The sequence below is a fragment of the Hemitrygon akajei genome, unplaced genomic scaffold (assembly GCF_048418815.1).
Source record: "Hemitrygon akajei unplaced genomic scaffold, sHemAka1.3 Scf000113, whole genome shotgun sequence".
In the NCBI taxonomy this organism is placed as follows: Eukaryota; Metazoa; Chordata; class Chondrichthyes; order Myliobatiformes; family Dasyatidae; genus Hemitrygon; species Hemitrygon akajei.
Genome location: NW_027331999.1, coordinates 363,652 through 378,965, shown reverse-complemented (window position 1 = coordinate 378,965; position 15,314 = coordinate 363,652). Strand labels below are relative to the sequence as shown.

Here is a 15,314-nt window from a genome sequence, read left to right as displayed (position 1 = left end):
GTCAGAGGAAGAGCAATACCAGCAAAGTTGTTACAGAACTTACGGTAACATCCATCCATTCCCAAAAAACCTTCTAAGATCTTTCTCAGCATTTCTAGAACAACCAAGTTCATTAGTCTAACTGGGACCATGTTTGGCTTGTGAAAAGTCTCAGACGAGTCAATTGTTTCATTCTCAGGGTTACCAGATTCATATGTTTTGACAACAACACTCATAGATGGTGCCTGCTTGTCAAAATAAGGCTTCATTATATTTATCTGTACCACCTGTGTTAGTTTATATCGGTCGGGTGTTTTGATAACATAATTCACATTATTAATTTGAGAGATTATTTTATAGGGTCCATTGAGTTTCGCCTGAAGTGGATTTGTCAACATTGGAGATAAGGTAAACACCTTATCCCCCACCTGGTATTTTCTTTCGCAAGCTCGCTTATCAAACTGTTACGAACCCCGTAACTGGGTGTCTTACCAGCAAAGATAGAAGTGTCCGTTGGAGTCTGGTGATACTATTTTCAACAATATTTATTAGCAAAAATATACAAAATAATATCAATGCGAATATACAGAGAATATATGTTAGCAATACTAAAACTAAAAGTGCGGGAATAATAATAATCACTACTGAAACAAGCTCTATCGTTGTCTAGGGGATAATGAAATGACAGATAGAAATATAAAGTTCAGTTGAGTTTATGCAGGCTGCTGTAGTTGCTTGGAGAGAGGGAGAGGGAGAGGGAGAGGGAGAGGGAGAGGGAGAGGGAGAGGGAGAGGGAGAGGGAGAGGGAGAGGGAGAGGGAGAGAGAGAGAGAACGTGTGAACAGTAACAGTTATTATCTTGCCAACCGTCCTTTACGATTTTGATCCGTCGATGCGTTGTTGTTGTGACCATTCAGGTATGACCCCTCCGTCCTTTAGCCATACCGTTCTTCCGTGGTGGACACGTCACCCAGGCAAGGGTGGACACACACACAAGCCCCCACCGGCCTCGCTGTAAAACACTGTGAGTTAAAATTTACCGACCCTTCGTACGGTCTTCGATGTCCAACCCTGTCTCGTGGGTTTCTGATGCTCACTAGCGTTTCTCCCGGTGCGTCTGAGGGGTGTTACCCCAGACCTCACTTTTATCCCCACTCATGGGGTCTCAGGTGTCAATCAGGTTTGACTGACGTAACCCATCAAACCAACCCACTCTGGCTGTCCCCTGAGGGATTTCAATGAATAGAACAGTACCAAGTAAGCAATCCTTCTCCAAAAGACAATAGCATTAAATCTCCTCTTTTGTCAGTAGGAGACGTTCCTCCTTATCTGTGTCTCTTAGCTGTCTCTCTCTCTCTCTCATTCTCTTTCATGAGCTGTTATCAATAACAACTGCCCTGGCAGATTTCCTTCTGTCTCTCTTACTTCCTTGGTAGCAGCATCGAAATAGTAGTGATTTGCGATTCTCCAAAAGGGGGGGGGGCAGGGGCCACTCTGCACCCTTCTGCCATCAGAGTTGTTCATCCTTCGTAACAAAACCAACACTTCATTTTGTTTTGAGAAATCTTTAAGTTTTGTCTCGCCAGACTACAGGTTTGGAGTAGTTCATTGTTGAACCTCAAAACATAGTCTATCAAGTTAACATGTACATCCCCATCAATCCACTGTTCCTTTAACAAGGTCAAACGTCCCCTCACTCTATGACCAAATACAAATTCAAATGGACTAAAGCCCAGTGATTTCTGTACCGACTCTCTTACTGCGAACAAAAGCAAATTTATTCCTTCATCCCAGTCTTTTCCATTTTCAATACAGTATGTCTTTTTTGGCGTGTGGGTGCATTCGTCCGATGATGTATTTTTCAAGCCCTTACAAGGCACGGACTGAGAGAGAGAGACAGTGTGGAACACATTGTGTCTTAATCATTGTTTTGAGGGGAGAATGAAATCTTTCTAGAACCCATTGTAATTCTGGATAGTACGCAGATGATGTAATTTGTTTAGCTCCCAGTTCATAAACTACCTGCTGGAATAATCCAGAAGTAAAATTGCTTCCTTGATCAGACTGGATTTCTTTAGGCAAACCAGATAAAGTAAAAAAAAACTTGGTAAGAGCCTTCGACACATTTTTAGCTTTAATATTTCTGAGAGGCATTGCCTCTGGGAATCTGGATACAGTACACATAATAGTTAGCAGATACTGATGGCCAGCTTTAGTCTTTGGCAATGGGCCAACACAATCCACTATAAATTTTGAAAAGGGTTCACCGAATGCAGGTATAGACCACAGTGGGGCACTGTCGTGACCTGATTAGGTTTACCCACAGCTGGAAAAGTGTGACAGGTTCTGCAAAAGGTCACATCTTTCCTCAGATTAGGCCAGTAGAATTATTTCATAATCCTGTTGACAGTTTTATTCACTCCAAAATGGCCACCTAAAGGCATACTGTGGGCCAAAGTTAAAATTTCAGTCCTATAAACTTTAGGAACTACAACTTGGTGAACAATTGCCCATTCCTTACTCACTGGTATAGTAAGTGGCTTCCACCTTTGCATTAACACTCCATCCTTGAGATAATACCTATCTGGCACTTTCTTAATCTCATCATCTGAGAGAGCTGTTTCTTTTAAAGCTTCAATCTCAGGGTCTCGGTTCTGTTCTGCTATAAACTCGTCAGCGTCGGCAGACATTTTAGCCATACTTCGAGTTCCTGCGCAGGAAGGATAAATGTTAAAATCCATCTGTGGTCGTCAGTGGTTGGGTCAGTTGTTTACTGCACTGCAGGAACAACTTTACCATCTGCCAGGTCATTCCCTAACAGCAAAGTAACATCTTCCACCGGTAAACTGGAGCATAATCCAATATTAACAGGTCCCAAAACCATCCCTGAATGTAAAGTTACCTTGTGCAATGGCACAGAAACCATGCCGCCCCCAATGCCTTTAATAAGATTTACCTCACCAGTGTTAGACTCATCGCCAAATTTTAGAACGCGGTCGAATATAAGTGACTGAGAAGACCCAGAAACTCGAAGAATTTTCACTGGTACCCGGGTTGACCCTTCCTTTACTAATACAAACTCATTTGACCTAAAATGATCGAATCCCTTCTCAACTCGGTCAGACCTCTCAGACGTTAACTGAACCTCAACAGAATGTTCAGAACCCTGTGGCTTTACAGGTGCTTCAACATACTGAACACAGGCAATTGGGACTACCTCCATTTCCTTTTTCTTCTTCAGGATGGAACAATTAGCAATCATATGACCAGCTTTCTTACAATAGTAACAAGTAAGACCAGAATTTTTCTCCTTCAACTGCTTCCCTTCATCCTTACTCTTGTCACTAGTCCCAGCTTTAATTACTGGTTTAACCTGGTTATCCCTGGTACTGTTTTGGAAGTTCTTACTCTGGGTAAATTTAACCTTATGAGTTAAAGCAAACATCTGCTAATCTAGCAGACGCCTGCAAAGTGGAGGCATCCTTTTCATCTAAATACGTCTTTATGTTATCATGGGCGCACCTTTTGAATTCTTCAATTAAAAGCAACACTTTCAAGCTGTTAAAATCATCACTTATATTTTTATATATGAACCAGCCATTAAAACACACAAACTTCTCATAAGCAAATTCCATATAAGTATGGTTCACAGATTTCCACAAATTTCTAAACTTCTGCCTGTAGGATTCTGGGACCAACTCGTAAGCTTTGAACACAGCCTGTTTCACTGTGTCATAATCAGCTGCTTCATCGATTGTCAAAGCATAATAGGCTTGCTGAGCCTTGCCCTTAATTACAATTTGTAAGAGAACAAACCCTCTATTGGGCACTTTAAACTCTGAGCAACCCACTCAGAATGCTGGAAGTATTTATCAACCACCGCCATGTCAAATGGAGGTACCAATTTAACTTCACGACTGGCCTCAAAATTATCACCAGCGTCTAAGGCTAGACCCCTTTGCTGAAATCTATCTTTTCCAGCTCGAACAGCCTCTGTCTTTCTGCTTCCTCCTTCTGTTTTTCTGCCTCTCCAGGCTCAAACTGCCTCTGCCTTTCCGCAGCCTCCTTCTTTAATTTTTCTCATTTGTACGGGAGTTCAAGCACACTAGGTTTACTTTCAGGAAACACCTCCAACTCCTCCACTTTAAGCACACCCTCAGATACATAATGTTCAGCTATTATCCTCTGCATCTGTGCCCTCCTCATTGTCGATTTCCCCTTAGCAAGTTTTAACCTTTTAGCTCAACAACTCAATCCTTTTGGCGTCCTCCGATGCCTCAGAGGCTGGCACTTCCCGACATCTATAAGCATCCATTGCTGCTGATTTTCCACACAGAAATAAATCAAAAGGGATTTCTCCAATGAAATCGATAATTAATCAATACGCCACTAATCTGTTCATATCCTGGACGCCGACCCCAATTTTGTTACAAACCGTAACGATTTAGAAACGAACTAGCAGCAATAGATATACGTGGAGTCTGTTTTTGATGCTAAAACTATCTTTATTAGAATCTACTTATAATATAGTAACTTAACAATGTTAACTTTTATTAATCTTGCTTATGTGTATATATGTGTGTAAATATAACTCCAAAACTATTGAGCTCGGGGGAAACAAGGCTTGGAGTCTTGAGATGGTAAAGTACGAAAGTTCAATTCAACAACAGAATAGGTGATGAGAGGGAGATATTTGTAATCCAGGGTCAATGTTGAGAGAAGGCAAATATGTCGAATTCCACAGGTTCCATGGTGGTAAAACCAGAGAACAGTCACTGTAGATTTTATCGGTCTTTGTTCCAAATCCACATACAAATTACCACCTAAAGTGACTTGTCAAAAGTGGTATTGTCTTCAAGTGAATTACCACACCACACCCAGGCAAGGGTTAACACATAAGTGGTCTTCACAGGATACCCCAAATCAGATACACTCCCATGGATCAAAAGAGGTGAGAACCACACATTTGATGTATGCTGAATCGATAATTAACCCACACCTGTGGGCATAGGGAAGTTCTAAACAATGAGCTTTGGCCATATTTCCCTTGTTTTGAACCTTCCATTTTTCCTCCTTTGTCTCCGTCTCACTCTGAGTGTCTGTGTCTTTGGTTAAAACTAAACAAGCTGCAAGTCTGACTGATTCACTTTCTTAATCTCTCTCTTTCTCTCAAAATGACAGTCCACAGTAAACGAAACCTAGGGAATCCTAACAACGGCCACTCCCCATTGTGAGCTGACAGGTGTGCCAGCAGTTGGGATGACTGAGCGAATCCTTTCCCACATTCTCAGCAGGTGAACGGCTTCTCCCTGGTGTGAACTCGCCGATGACTCTGTAGGTGGGATGACTGAGTGAATCCCTTCCCACAGACTGAGCAGGTGAATGGCTTCTCCCCAGTGTGAACTCGCTGGTGTCTCTGTAGGGCGGAAGAGTCAGTGAATCTCTTCTCACAGACTGAGCAGGTGAATGGTTTCTCCCCAGTGTGAACTCGCTGGTGTTTCAGTAGTTTAGATGACAAAGTGAATCCCTTCCCACAGTCTGAGCAGGTGAACGGCCGCTCCCCGGTGTGAACTCGCTGGTGTGCCATTAAGCTAGCTGAAACAGTGAATCCCTTCCCACAGTCTGAGCAGGTGAATGGCTTCTCTCCAGTGTGAACTCGCTGATGACACTGCAGGTTGGATAACAGAGTGAATCCTTTCCCACAGACTGAGCAGATGAACGGCTTCTCCCCAGTGTGAACTCGCTGGTGACTCTGTAGGTAGGATGAATCAGTGAATCTCATCCCACAGACTGAGCAGGTAAACGGCTTCTCCCTAGTGTGAACTCGATGGTGTCTCCGTAGGGTGGAAGAATGAGTGAACCCCTTCTCACAGACTGAGCAGGTGAATGGCTTCTCCCCAGTGTGAACTCGCTGATGACTCTGTAGGGTGGAAGAGTTAGTGAACCTCTTCTCACAGAATGAGCAGTTGAATGGCTTCTCCCCAGTGTGAACTCGCTGGTGTCTCTGTAGGTGTGATGACTCAGTGAATCCCTTCCCACATTCTGAGCAGGTGAATGGCTTCTCCCCAGTGTGAACTCGCTGATGATTCTGCAGACTGGATGACTGAGTGAATCCCTTCCTACAGACTGAGCAGGTGAACGGCTTCTCCCCAGTGTGAACAAGCTTGTGTCTCTGTAGCGTGGAAAAGTGAGTGAATCTCTTCTCACAGACTGAGCAGGTGAACGGCTTCACCCCAGTGTGAACTCGCTGATGTGTCAGTAAGCGAGAAGATAAAGAGAATCCCTTCCCACAGTCCGAGCAGGTGAACGGCCGCTGCCCAGTGTGTACTCGCTGGTGAGCCATTAGGTCAGATGACCGAGTGAATCTCTTCCCACAGTCTGAGCAGGTGAACGGCTTCTCCCCAGTGTGAACTCGCTGGTGACTCTGCAGGTTGGATGACTGAGTGAATCCCTTCCCACAGTCTGAGCAGGTGAACGGCCTCTCCCCAGTGTGAACTCGCTGGTGACTTTGTAGTTCAGACGACCAAGTGAATCCCTTCCCACAGTCCGAGCAGGTGAACTGCCTCTCTCTGGTGTGAACCCGCTGGTGTGCCATGAGGTCAGATGATGGAGTGAATCCTTTCCCAGAACTTCAGCAGATGACTAGCCTCTGCCCGGTGTTAATTGACTGATATGTCCAGAGGTGGGAAGACCAATTGAATCCCTTCCCACACACAGAACAGATGAATGGCCTTGCCCAGTGTGAACTCGCTGATGTACCTTCAGTTGAGATGACCGAGTGAATCCATTCCCACTGTCTGAGCAGGAAGGATATTTGATTGAATCCCTTGCTCTGCTTCTTAAATATCCAGACAGAGACAGCAAAACTCGCATGCCATGAGTGAGCTTTCTGGAGACAAATTCCTTCTCGTTTTGAACCTGTAAAAACATTTTCAAAATCCATCAATGGGTTTAGGACAACATTTCAGATGAGATTACATGAGTTGACAAGGTCTGATCTGGTATCACACTGTTACAGTGAGGTTCAACCCAAGTTGGACAGAGAAATCATCTCCTGACTGTGCAGAGTGCTGGTATCTGGAATGACCATCAATTCCCTGATGCTCTTCCTGTCTCTATAAGAATGGGGCATTTCTGCCATCTCCAATCTGTGCCTTGGCTCAGTTTTACTCTCTCCATTGGTATTATTCCCTGTTCCTGCTGAGCTGCATGGGTGCCTGGCCCCACAGTAACTGAAACAGTCTCACACAAATAGTCTCTTGACGTGCAGCTGGGATTTTCTTTTATGTATTATTAACTTAAAGTGCCACAGTTTTAATGCCATATAAAAAATTCCTGCTGAGATGAATGGTTGGTTCGCACAGCTGTTAAAAGGACTTATAGAGTGAATTTTTGTATTATTTTAGGTTCTTGTCACAGTCCAACACTGAAACAGGCTCTTTGGGCCATCTGTTTTGTGCTGAACTATTTAAACTGCCCACTCCCATACCCCTACCATCCAGGCACCTACACGAACCTCTTAAATGTTGAAATTGAGTTTGCATGCACCACTCGTGATGGCTGTTCATTCCACATCCGGATGACCGTCTGTGTGAAGAAGTTTCCCCTCATGTTCCCCTTAACGTTTCACCTTTCACCCTTAACCCATGGCTTCTGGTTGTAGTCACACACCATCTCAGTGGAGAAAGCCAGCTTGCAGTTACCTCCATCAAAATCAAGTCTCCCCCAAATCTCTAATTTTCCAAGGAATAAAGTCCTGACCTGTTCAATCTCTGCTTATAACCCAAGTCCTCCAGACCTGGCAACATCTTTGTGAATTTTCTCTGAACTCTTTCAACCTCTTTTACATCATTCCTGTAGGTTGGTGACTAAAACTGCACACAATACTCCAAATTAGGCCTCACCAATGTCTGCTACAAGTCAACATAACATCCACTTATTGTTGCCAGTACTTTCGTTCATGAAGCCCATTGGGCTGAAATCTTGCTTTCAATCACTATCTAACTGTGACACCACTTTCAGTGAATTAAGGACTTGTATTCCCAGGTCTCTTTCTTCTACAACACTCCTCCATGCCCGACCAGTCACTCTGAAAGACCTCCCTTGGTAGGTCATACCAAAGTGCAACACCTCACACTTATCTGCATTAAATTCCATTTTCCATTTCTCAAACCATTTTCCCAGCTGGTCCAGATCGCACTGCAACCCATGATAGTCTTCCTCACTGTCCACTACACCACCAATCTTGGTGTCATCCACAAATTTGCTGATCCAGTTAACCACACTATCATCCAGATTACTGATATAGATGACAAACAACAACAGATAAAGCACTGATCCCTGTGGCAACCACTGGACACAGGCCTCCAGTCAGAGAGGCAACCATCTGCTACCACACTCTGGCTTCTCCCAAAGACCGTGTCTCATCCACTTTACTATCTCATCTTGAATGCTGAGTGACTGAACCTTCTTGACCAAACTCCCAATGAGACTTTGTCAAGTGCCTTCCTCAAGTCGATGTAAACAACATCCATTGCCTTGTCTTCATCCACTTTCTTGATAACTTCCTCAAGTAGCTCCATGAGATTGGTTAGACATGACCTACCATGCACAAAGCCATGCTGTCTATCCTTAATCAGTCCACATCGATCCAAATACTTATATATCCGGTTCCTGCACATATGTTCTAATAACTTTCCCACTACTGATGTCAAGCTCACTAACGTAACATTTTCTCATTTATCCTTAGAGCCCTTCTTGAACAGTGGAACAACATCGGCTGTCCTCCAATCCTCCAGTACCTCACCTGTCACTAAGGATTATTTAAATATCTCTGCTTGGACCCCGACAATTTCTGCACTTGTCTTCCACAGGGTCCTAGGGAACAACTTGTCAGGCCCTGGGGATTTATCCACACTAATTTGCCTTAAGACAGCAAACACCTCCACCTCTGTAATCTGTACAGGGTCCATGAAGTTGATGCTGCTTTGCCTCACTTCTATAGACTCTGTGTCCATCTCCTGAATCAATACGGATGCTAAACTACTATTTAAAACCTCCCCCATCTATTTTGTCTCCTGTATAGATTACCATTCTGATCGTCCAGAGTGGGCATGTTTCTGTTCTGACCTTCTCCATGTTTCTGTGACAGAGAAGCTGGCCAAACCTGACTGGAAGGGGAATCTGGTAGGAGTGACGATGGAGCAGCAATGGCTGGAGTTTCTGGGAGCAACTCAGGAGGTGAGTGATAGACACATCCCAAAGAAGTGGAAGCATTGGAAAGGCAGGAGGACACAACTGTGGCTGAAATGAGAAGCCAAAGCCAACATAAAAGCCAAAGAGAGGGCAAACAAAAGAGCAGAAACTATTGGAAAGCTTTTAAAAACCAAGAGAAGACAACTGAAAAAATTGTCCGATGAGCTCACAGTGTGGAATTATGATATTGTAGTCATTCATGAGTCTTGGTAGCACCCAACAGTCTGAGGCATTTAGAGGAACAAAATATCCAGGGCCTCAATATCTCTTGAAAACCAAGGTTCCCTGCACCAGTTACCTTTTAACTTTTAGTTTTGCAGGCACGTACAAACTCTACACCCGCAAAATTTCACTTCTGAAGAACTCCCACTCACCAAGTACACATTTGCCAGAAAACAGCCTGTCCCAATCCACATTTGTCAGATCCTTTCTGACGCCATCAAAATTGACCTCTCTCCAATTTAGAATCTCAACCTGTGGTCCAGACCTCTCTTTTTCCATATTTACGTGGAATCTCATGGCATTATGATCACTATTTTGTGTCACCAGCCCCGGATCATTTCCTAACAGTTATTGCACACTTCTACATTGGGAATTCTACATCCCGATTAAGGGCACATTTGACAAACTCTACCCCAACGAGTCCTTTTACAGTATGGGACTCTCAGTCAATATATGGAAAATTAAAATCACTTAATATATCAACCTTTGTTTCTTGGCATAGTCTGCGATCACTAGAGAAAAAATTGTCCCTCTAAATTCCTCAGACTGTCGGCTGGAACCAAGTTCCGGTCATGGCTACAATGTCACAATATATGGTCCATACATACCGGTTGTGTGGTGAAAAAAAACACAACAGTGCCTCTTTCACGTCAGAGCATTGAAAAGTTTGAAATGAGGATCTAAATCCTAAGAACTTTCAACAGGGTTACAATTGAGAGTATTGTGACTGGCTGTGTCACTGCCTGGTATGGGGACTGTACTTCCCTCAGTCGCAGGACTCTGCAGAGAGTGGTGCGGACATCCCAAAGCCAGGACCAGCAGGCTCCGGGACAGCTTCTTCCACTAAGCCATCAGACTGATTAATTCATGCTGATACAACTGTATTTCTATGTTATGTTGACTGTCCTGTTGTACATACTATTTATTATAAATTACCATAAATTGCACATTGCACATTTAGTCAGAGACGTAATGCAAATATTTCTACTCCTCATGTATATAAAGGATATAAGTAATAAAGTCAATTCAATTCAATTCAATTCCATTCACCCCTCCATTATTTGTTCTGTCATTCTGGCTCCCTCCCTGCCTGTAACTTTAGTTTAACTCCCCCACTAGCACTTGCAAGCCTTACCACTAGGATATTAATCCTCTTTTAGTTATGTTCCCCTAAATATCGAATCCCCTATCACACCTTTGACTTACCTCTGCCAGATAATTCCTCCCCCAACAGTTTCTAAAGTGGCCCACCTGTTGTTGTGTGGGATGGCCACAAGAGTACTCTGCGATGGATATTTAACCTCATTCCTCTTCCTGACTCTCAACCAGTTTAATGTGTCCTGCACCTTGGGTATAACTCACCTCTCTTCATGTTGTATCTATCACCCCTTCCGACTCCCAGCTGAACTGGAATTCATCCATTTCAAGTTCCAGCTCCTCAAAGTGCCGGGTTACAAGCTGCAGCTGGATGCACATCTTGTAGGTGAGGACATCAGGGACACTGGAGGTCTCCCCACCTTCCCACCAATGTTCCCTCCAATTTGTAATCACCAGTGTGCACAAAATCCTTGTGCTGTGCAAATTTTTGCCCAGTGACAACAATATGTACACACTGAATTTTATATAGAGAGGTATTTATTTCTACAGCTAGCAAATCACTGTTAATAAGCACTTTGATCTCCTCTGGGTTTCACCGACTTCATCCGCACTCTAACACAACCTATGTAACAGGCCTGCAGCAGTCCTGAGGGATTTTCTCGCCAGTGCTTTTGCACACCATATATACATTGGTAGGCAAAAGTTTGGGCACCCCGGTCAAAATTTCTGTTATTCTGAATAGTTAACTGAGTGGAAGATGAACTGATCTCCAAAAGTCATAAAGTTAAAGATGAAACATTCTTTTCAACATTTTAAGCAAGATTAGTATATTATTTTTGTTTTTACAATTTTAGAGTGAGAAAAAAGGAAAGGAGCACTATGCAAAAGTATGGGAACCCCAAGAGATTTGAGCTGTCAGATAACTTTTACCAATTACCTTTTTAATTACCTTGTTAGGGCTATGGCTTGTTCACAAACTTCATTAGGAAAAGCCAGGTGTTGCAAATTTCAAAGCTTTATAAATACCCTGACTTCACAAACCTTGTCTCAACAATCAGCAGCCATGGGCTCCTCTAAGCCCCTGCCTAACTCTCTGAAAGTTAAAATACATGATGCCCACAAAGCAGGAGAAGGCTATAAGAACACAGCAAAGTGTTTTCAGGCAGCCGTTTCCTCAGTTCGTAATGTAATTAAGAAATGGCAGTTAACAGGAATGGTGGAGGTCAAGTTGAGGTCTAAAAGACCAAGAAATTCTTCCGAGAGAACTGCTCGTAGGATTGCTAGAAAGGGAAATCAAAACCCCCATTTGACTGCAAAAGGCCTTCAGGAATATTTAGCAGACTCTGAAGTGGTGGTGACACCTGCACAAATATGACCTTCATGGAAGAGTCATCAGAAGAAAACCTTTCCTGCATCCACACCACAAAACAGCATCACCACAAAACTCAGCATCAGAAGTTTGCAAAGGAACATCCAAACAAGCCTTATGCATTTTGGAAACAAGTCCTGTGGACTGATAAAGTTAAAAAAAGTACTTCTTGGCCGCAATGAGCAAAGGTATGTTTGGAGGAAAAAAGGTTCAGAATTTCATGAAAAGAACACCTCTCCAACTGTTAACCATGGGGATGGATCAATCATGCTTTGGGCTTGTGTTGCAGCCAGTGGCATGGGGAACGTTTCACAGTTAGAGGGAAAAATGAATTAAATTCAATACCAGCAAGTTCTGGAAGCAAACGTCACAGCATCTGTAAAAAAGCTGAAGATGAAAAGAGGATGGCTTCTACAACAGGATAATGATTGTAAACAGACCTCAAAATCCACAATGGACTCCCTCAGGAAGCGGAAGCTGAAGGTTTTGCCATGGCCCTCACAGTCCCCCGACCTAAACATCAACGAAAATCTGTGGATAGACCTCAAAAGAGCAGTGCATGCAAGACAGCCCAAGAATCTCACAGAACTAGAATCCTTTTGCACGGAAGAATGGGCAAAAATCCCCAAACAAGAATTGAAAGACTTTTAGCTGGCTACAGAAAGCATTTAGAAGCTAGGATACTTGCCAAACGGGTTGCTACTAAGTACTGACCATGCAGGGTGCCCAAACTTTTGCTTTGGGCCCTTTTCCTATTTTGTTATTTTGAAACTGTAAAAGATGGAAATAAAAGAGTAATCTTACTTAAAATATTAAAGAATGTGTCATCTTTAACTTTATGCCTTTTGGAAATCAGGTCATTGTTTTACTCGCTTAGCTATTCACAGGAACAGAAATTTTGATTGGGGTGCCCAAACTTTTGCATATCACTGTATGCAATTTTCTTGCTAAATGGTGCTTTAAAAAGTTGGACTTCCAAATATCACTCCTCTTCTTCCCACTTGCAAATTATCCAGCAACTTTTGCATCACCACAATGCATACAGGTAACACCAGTTTCTGTATTTTACATAAATATTTCCCTGAACCCTCCCTCAGGTGACTGACAATGATGAACTCAGTGATGACAATCCCAATGAATATGAAGGGAAGGGCAGTAGACGGTCTCAAAATCCACAATGGACTACCTCATGGGGCACATGCTGAAGGTTTTGCCATGGTCCTCACAGTCCCCTTGACCTAAACATCATCGAAAATCTGTGGATAGACCTCAAAAGAGCAGTGCATGCAAGACGGCCCAAGAATCTCACAGAACTAGAAGCCTTTTGCAAGGAAGAATGGGCAAAAATCCCCAAACAAGAATTGAAAGACTTTTAGCTGGCTATAGAAGGCATTTAGAAGCTGTGATACTTGCCAAAGGGGTTGTTATTAAGTAATGACCATGCAGGGTGCCCAAACTTTTGCTTTGTTTGCTTTCCCTTTTTTGTTATTTTGAAACTGTAAAAGATGGATATAAAAGAGTAATCTTGCTTAAAATATTAAACACTGTGACATCTTTAACATTTGCCTTTTGGAAATCCCGTCATTGTTTTACTCGCTTAGCTGTTCACAGGAACAGAAATGTTGACCAGGGGTGCCCAAACTTTTGCATGTCACTGTATGCAATTTTCTTGTTGAATGATGCTTTAAAAAATCGGACTTCTAAATATCACTCCCCTTCTTCCCACTTGCAAACTACCCAGCAAATTTTGCATCACCATAATACACACAGGTACCAGTTTCTCTATTGTTCATAAATATTTCCTCTGAACCCTCCCCCAGGTGACTGATGGTGGTGAACTCCGTGATGGCAATGAATATGAAGGGAAGAGCAGTAGTCTGTCTCACTGGAGTCTGGCACATTTGTGATCTGAAAGCTACTTGCTGCCCAGGGCAAAGTTGTTTGATATCATTATGTACCCAGAGAGAATGGGCCAAAACATGTCCTCACGTGTAGAAAACTCCAGAACAAGAGCAGGCAGAACAAGCAACACACACAAAATGCCGGAGGAACTCAGCAGGCCGGGCAGCATCTATGGAAAAGAGTACTAATGCTGAGTTCCTCCGGCATTTTGTGTGTGTTGCTTGGATTTCCAGCAGCTGCAGATTTTCTTTTGCTGCGGTTGGATGCAGAACAAAGGTGATTTTCTCAACAGCTGATAGAAAGATTTTGTTCTCTTTTTCCGAGTACCTAATCCTTGCATTCAGATAGCTGGAGCTCAGCTCTGTCTGTGAGATCTATCTGCTCCGGTTCCCTGATTAGCCGGAAGCTCCCCGGGGCCCGTGTACGGATCTTGGGGCTGAGAGATAGGATAAAGACCTGGTCTGTGCCGAGTTTGCGGACCACAGTCTCCGGTTCTAACAGCAATGGTCACTCAATTCGAGTCGAAAAAGTCCTTACCTTTCCGCTCCTCCCGACATTTTGTATACTGCGCGCATGCGTAGTTATCGGAGACGGCAGCAACACTGCGCCTGCGCATTTGATCGGTGCTTCAAACGACAGCGACATTTTACACGCGCGGCTTTATGGGTAATCATGGTGCCATTAAAATTTTCTGCAAGCACCTGTTCCATTTCCAGATCTCAGTTTTTTTTTGTGTGTAGAAAACTTAGTAGCTTTTTTTAACGCAGAAAGCGGCTCCCATAATCGATACGCTCAATATCAACAGGCATTTCGTGTATCTAATGCCAAAGTACAATCCTCTTACAAATGCAGATGTGAAACAAAAGAGATTCTGCTTTTGCTGGAAATACAAAGACGCACACACACACAATACTGAAGGAGCTCTGCAGTTCAGGCTGCAACTAAGCAGAGGAGTACACAGTCTAGACATGCTGAAGGGGCTCGGATTAAATGCTGCCCATTTATTCCTCTCCACATTTGCTGACTGATCTGCTGATTACCTGCAATGTTTTGTAGAAATTAACCATTTTGTTTTTCAATTAACCAGTTTCCAAATGTTTCTCATCTTTCATTCATAGCCACATCCTGCTGGTCTGGTTCCTCTTCCTCCTCCTGCTCGTAACCTCCAGACCCCATCTCTTTCTGGAGCCCCAAAGCCCTGACTCAGGCTGGCAACACTTTGATTTCTGACTCTGCTCCATCGAAGATTCACTCGCTAGTCTGCTGTCAGACTTTAGAGGTGCATTGCAACAGCCTAGGTGTCTGAGGCACAGTCCTTTGAAATTGGTGAAAATGACACAAAATTTGAAAAGAGCAGTGAAAAAGGAGTTTAATCACCTTAGTCCGGAGCCATGGGGAAGGTCAAATACTCAGCGAGCTCATCGTGTTAACTAGCCTGGGGAAAATCATGCAGGAAATTCATGCAGGTGTATAAGATGATGAGAGGCATT

The 15,314-nt window shown here is 43.3% G+C and overlaps 1 protein-coding gene across 2 annotated transcripts; it reads right to left on the bottom strand.

The window, feature by feature from the left end:
* Positions 1-4,472: 4,472 nt before the first annotated feature.
* On the bottom strand, positions 4,473-14,412 carry LOC140723417 (uncharacterized). 2 transcript variants are annotated; one of them, XM_073037986.1, is made up of 2 exons: positions 14,362-14,412; positions 4,473-6,896 (listed from the first exon to the last, which is right to left on the bottom strand). In XM_073037986.1, exon 2 carries the CDS (start codon positions 6,571-6,573, stop codon positions 5,266-5,268), a length of 1,308 nt encoding a protein of 435 aa, XP_072894087.1. In that variant the 5' UTR covers positions 6,574-6,896; positions 14,362-14,412; the 3' UTR covers positions 4,473-5,265. The 2 variants fall into 2 exon arrangements, with proteins under 2 accessions (XP_072894087.1, XP_072894088.1); XM_073037987.1 differs by lacking the exon at positions 14,362-14,412 and adding an exon at positions 12,363-12,437.
* Positions 14,413-15,314: the final 902 nt, after the last annotated feature.

Coding starts and splice junctions, on each gene's coding strand:
- LOC140723417 (XM_073037986.1), bottom strand. CDS start 6,573: ATGGCACACCAGCGGGTTCACACCAGAGAGAGGCAGTTCACCTGCTCG.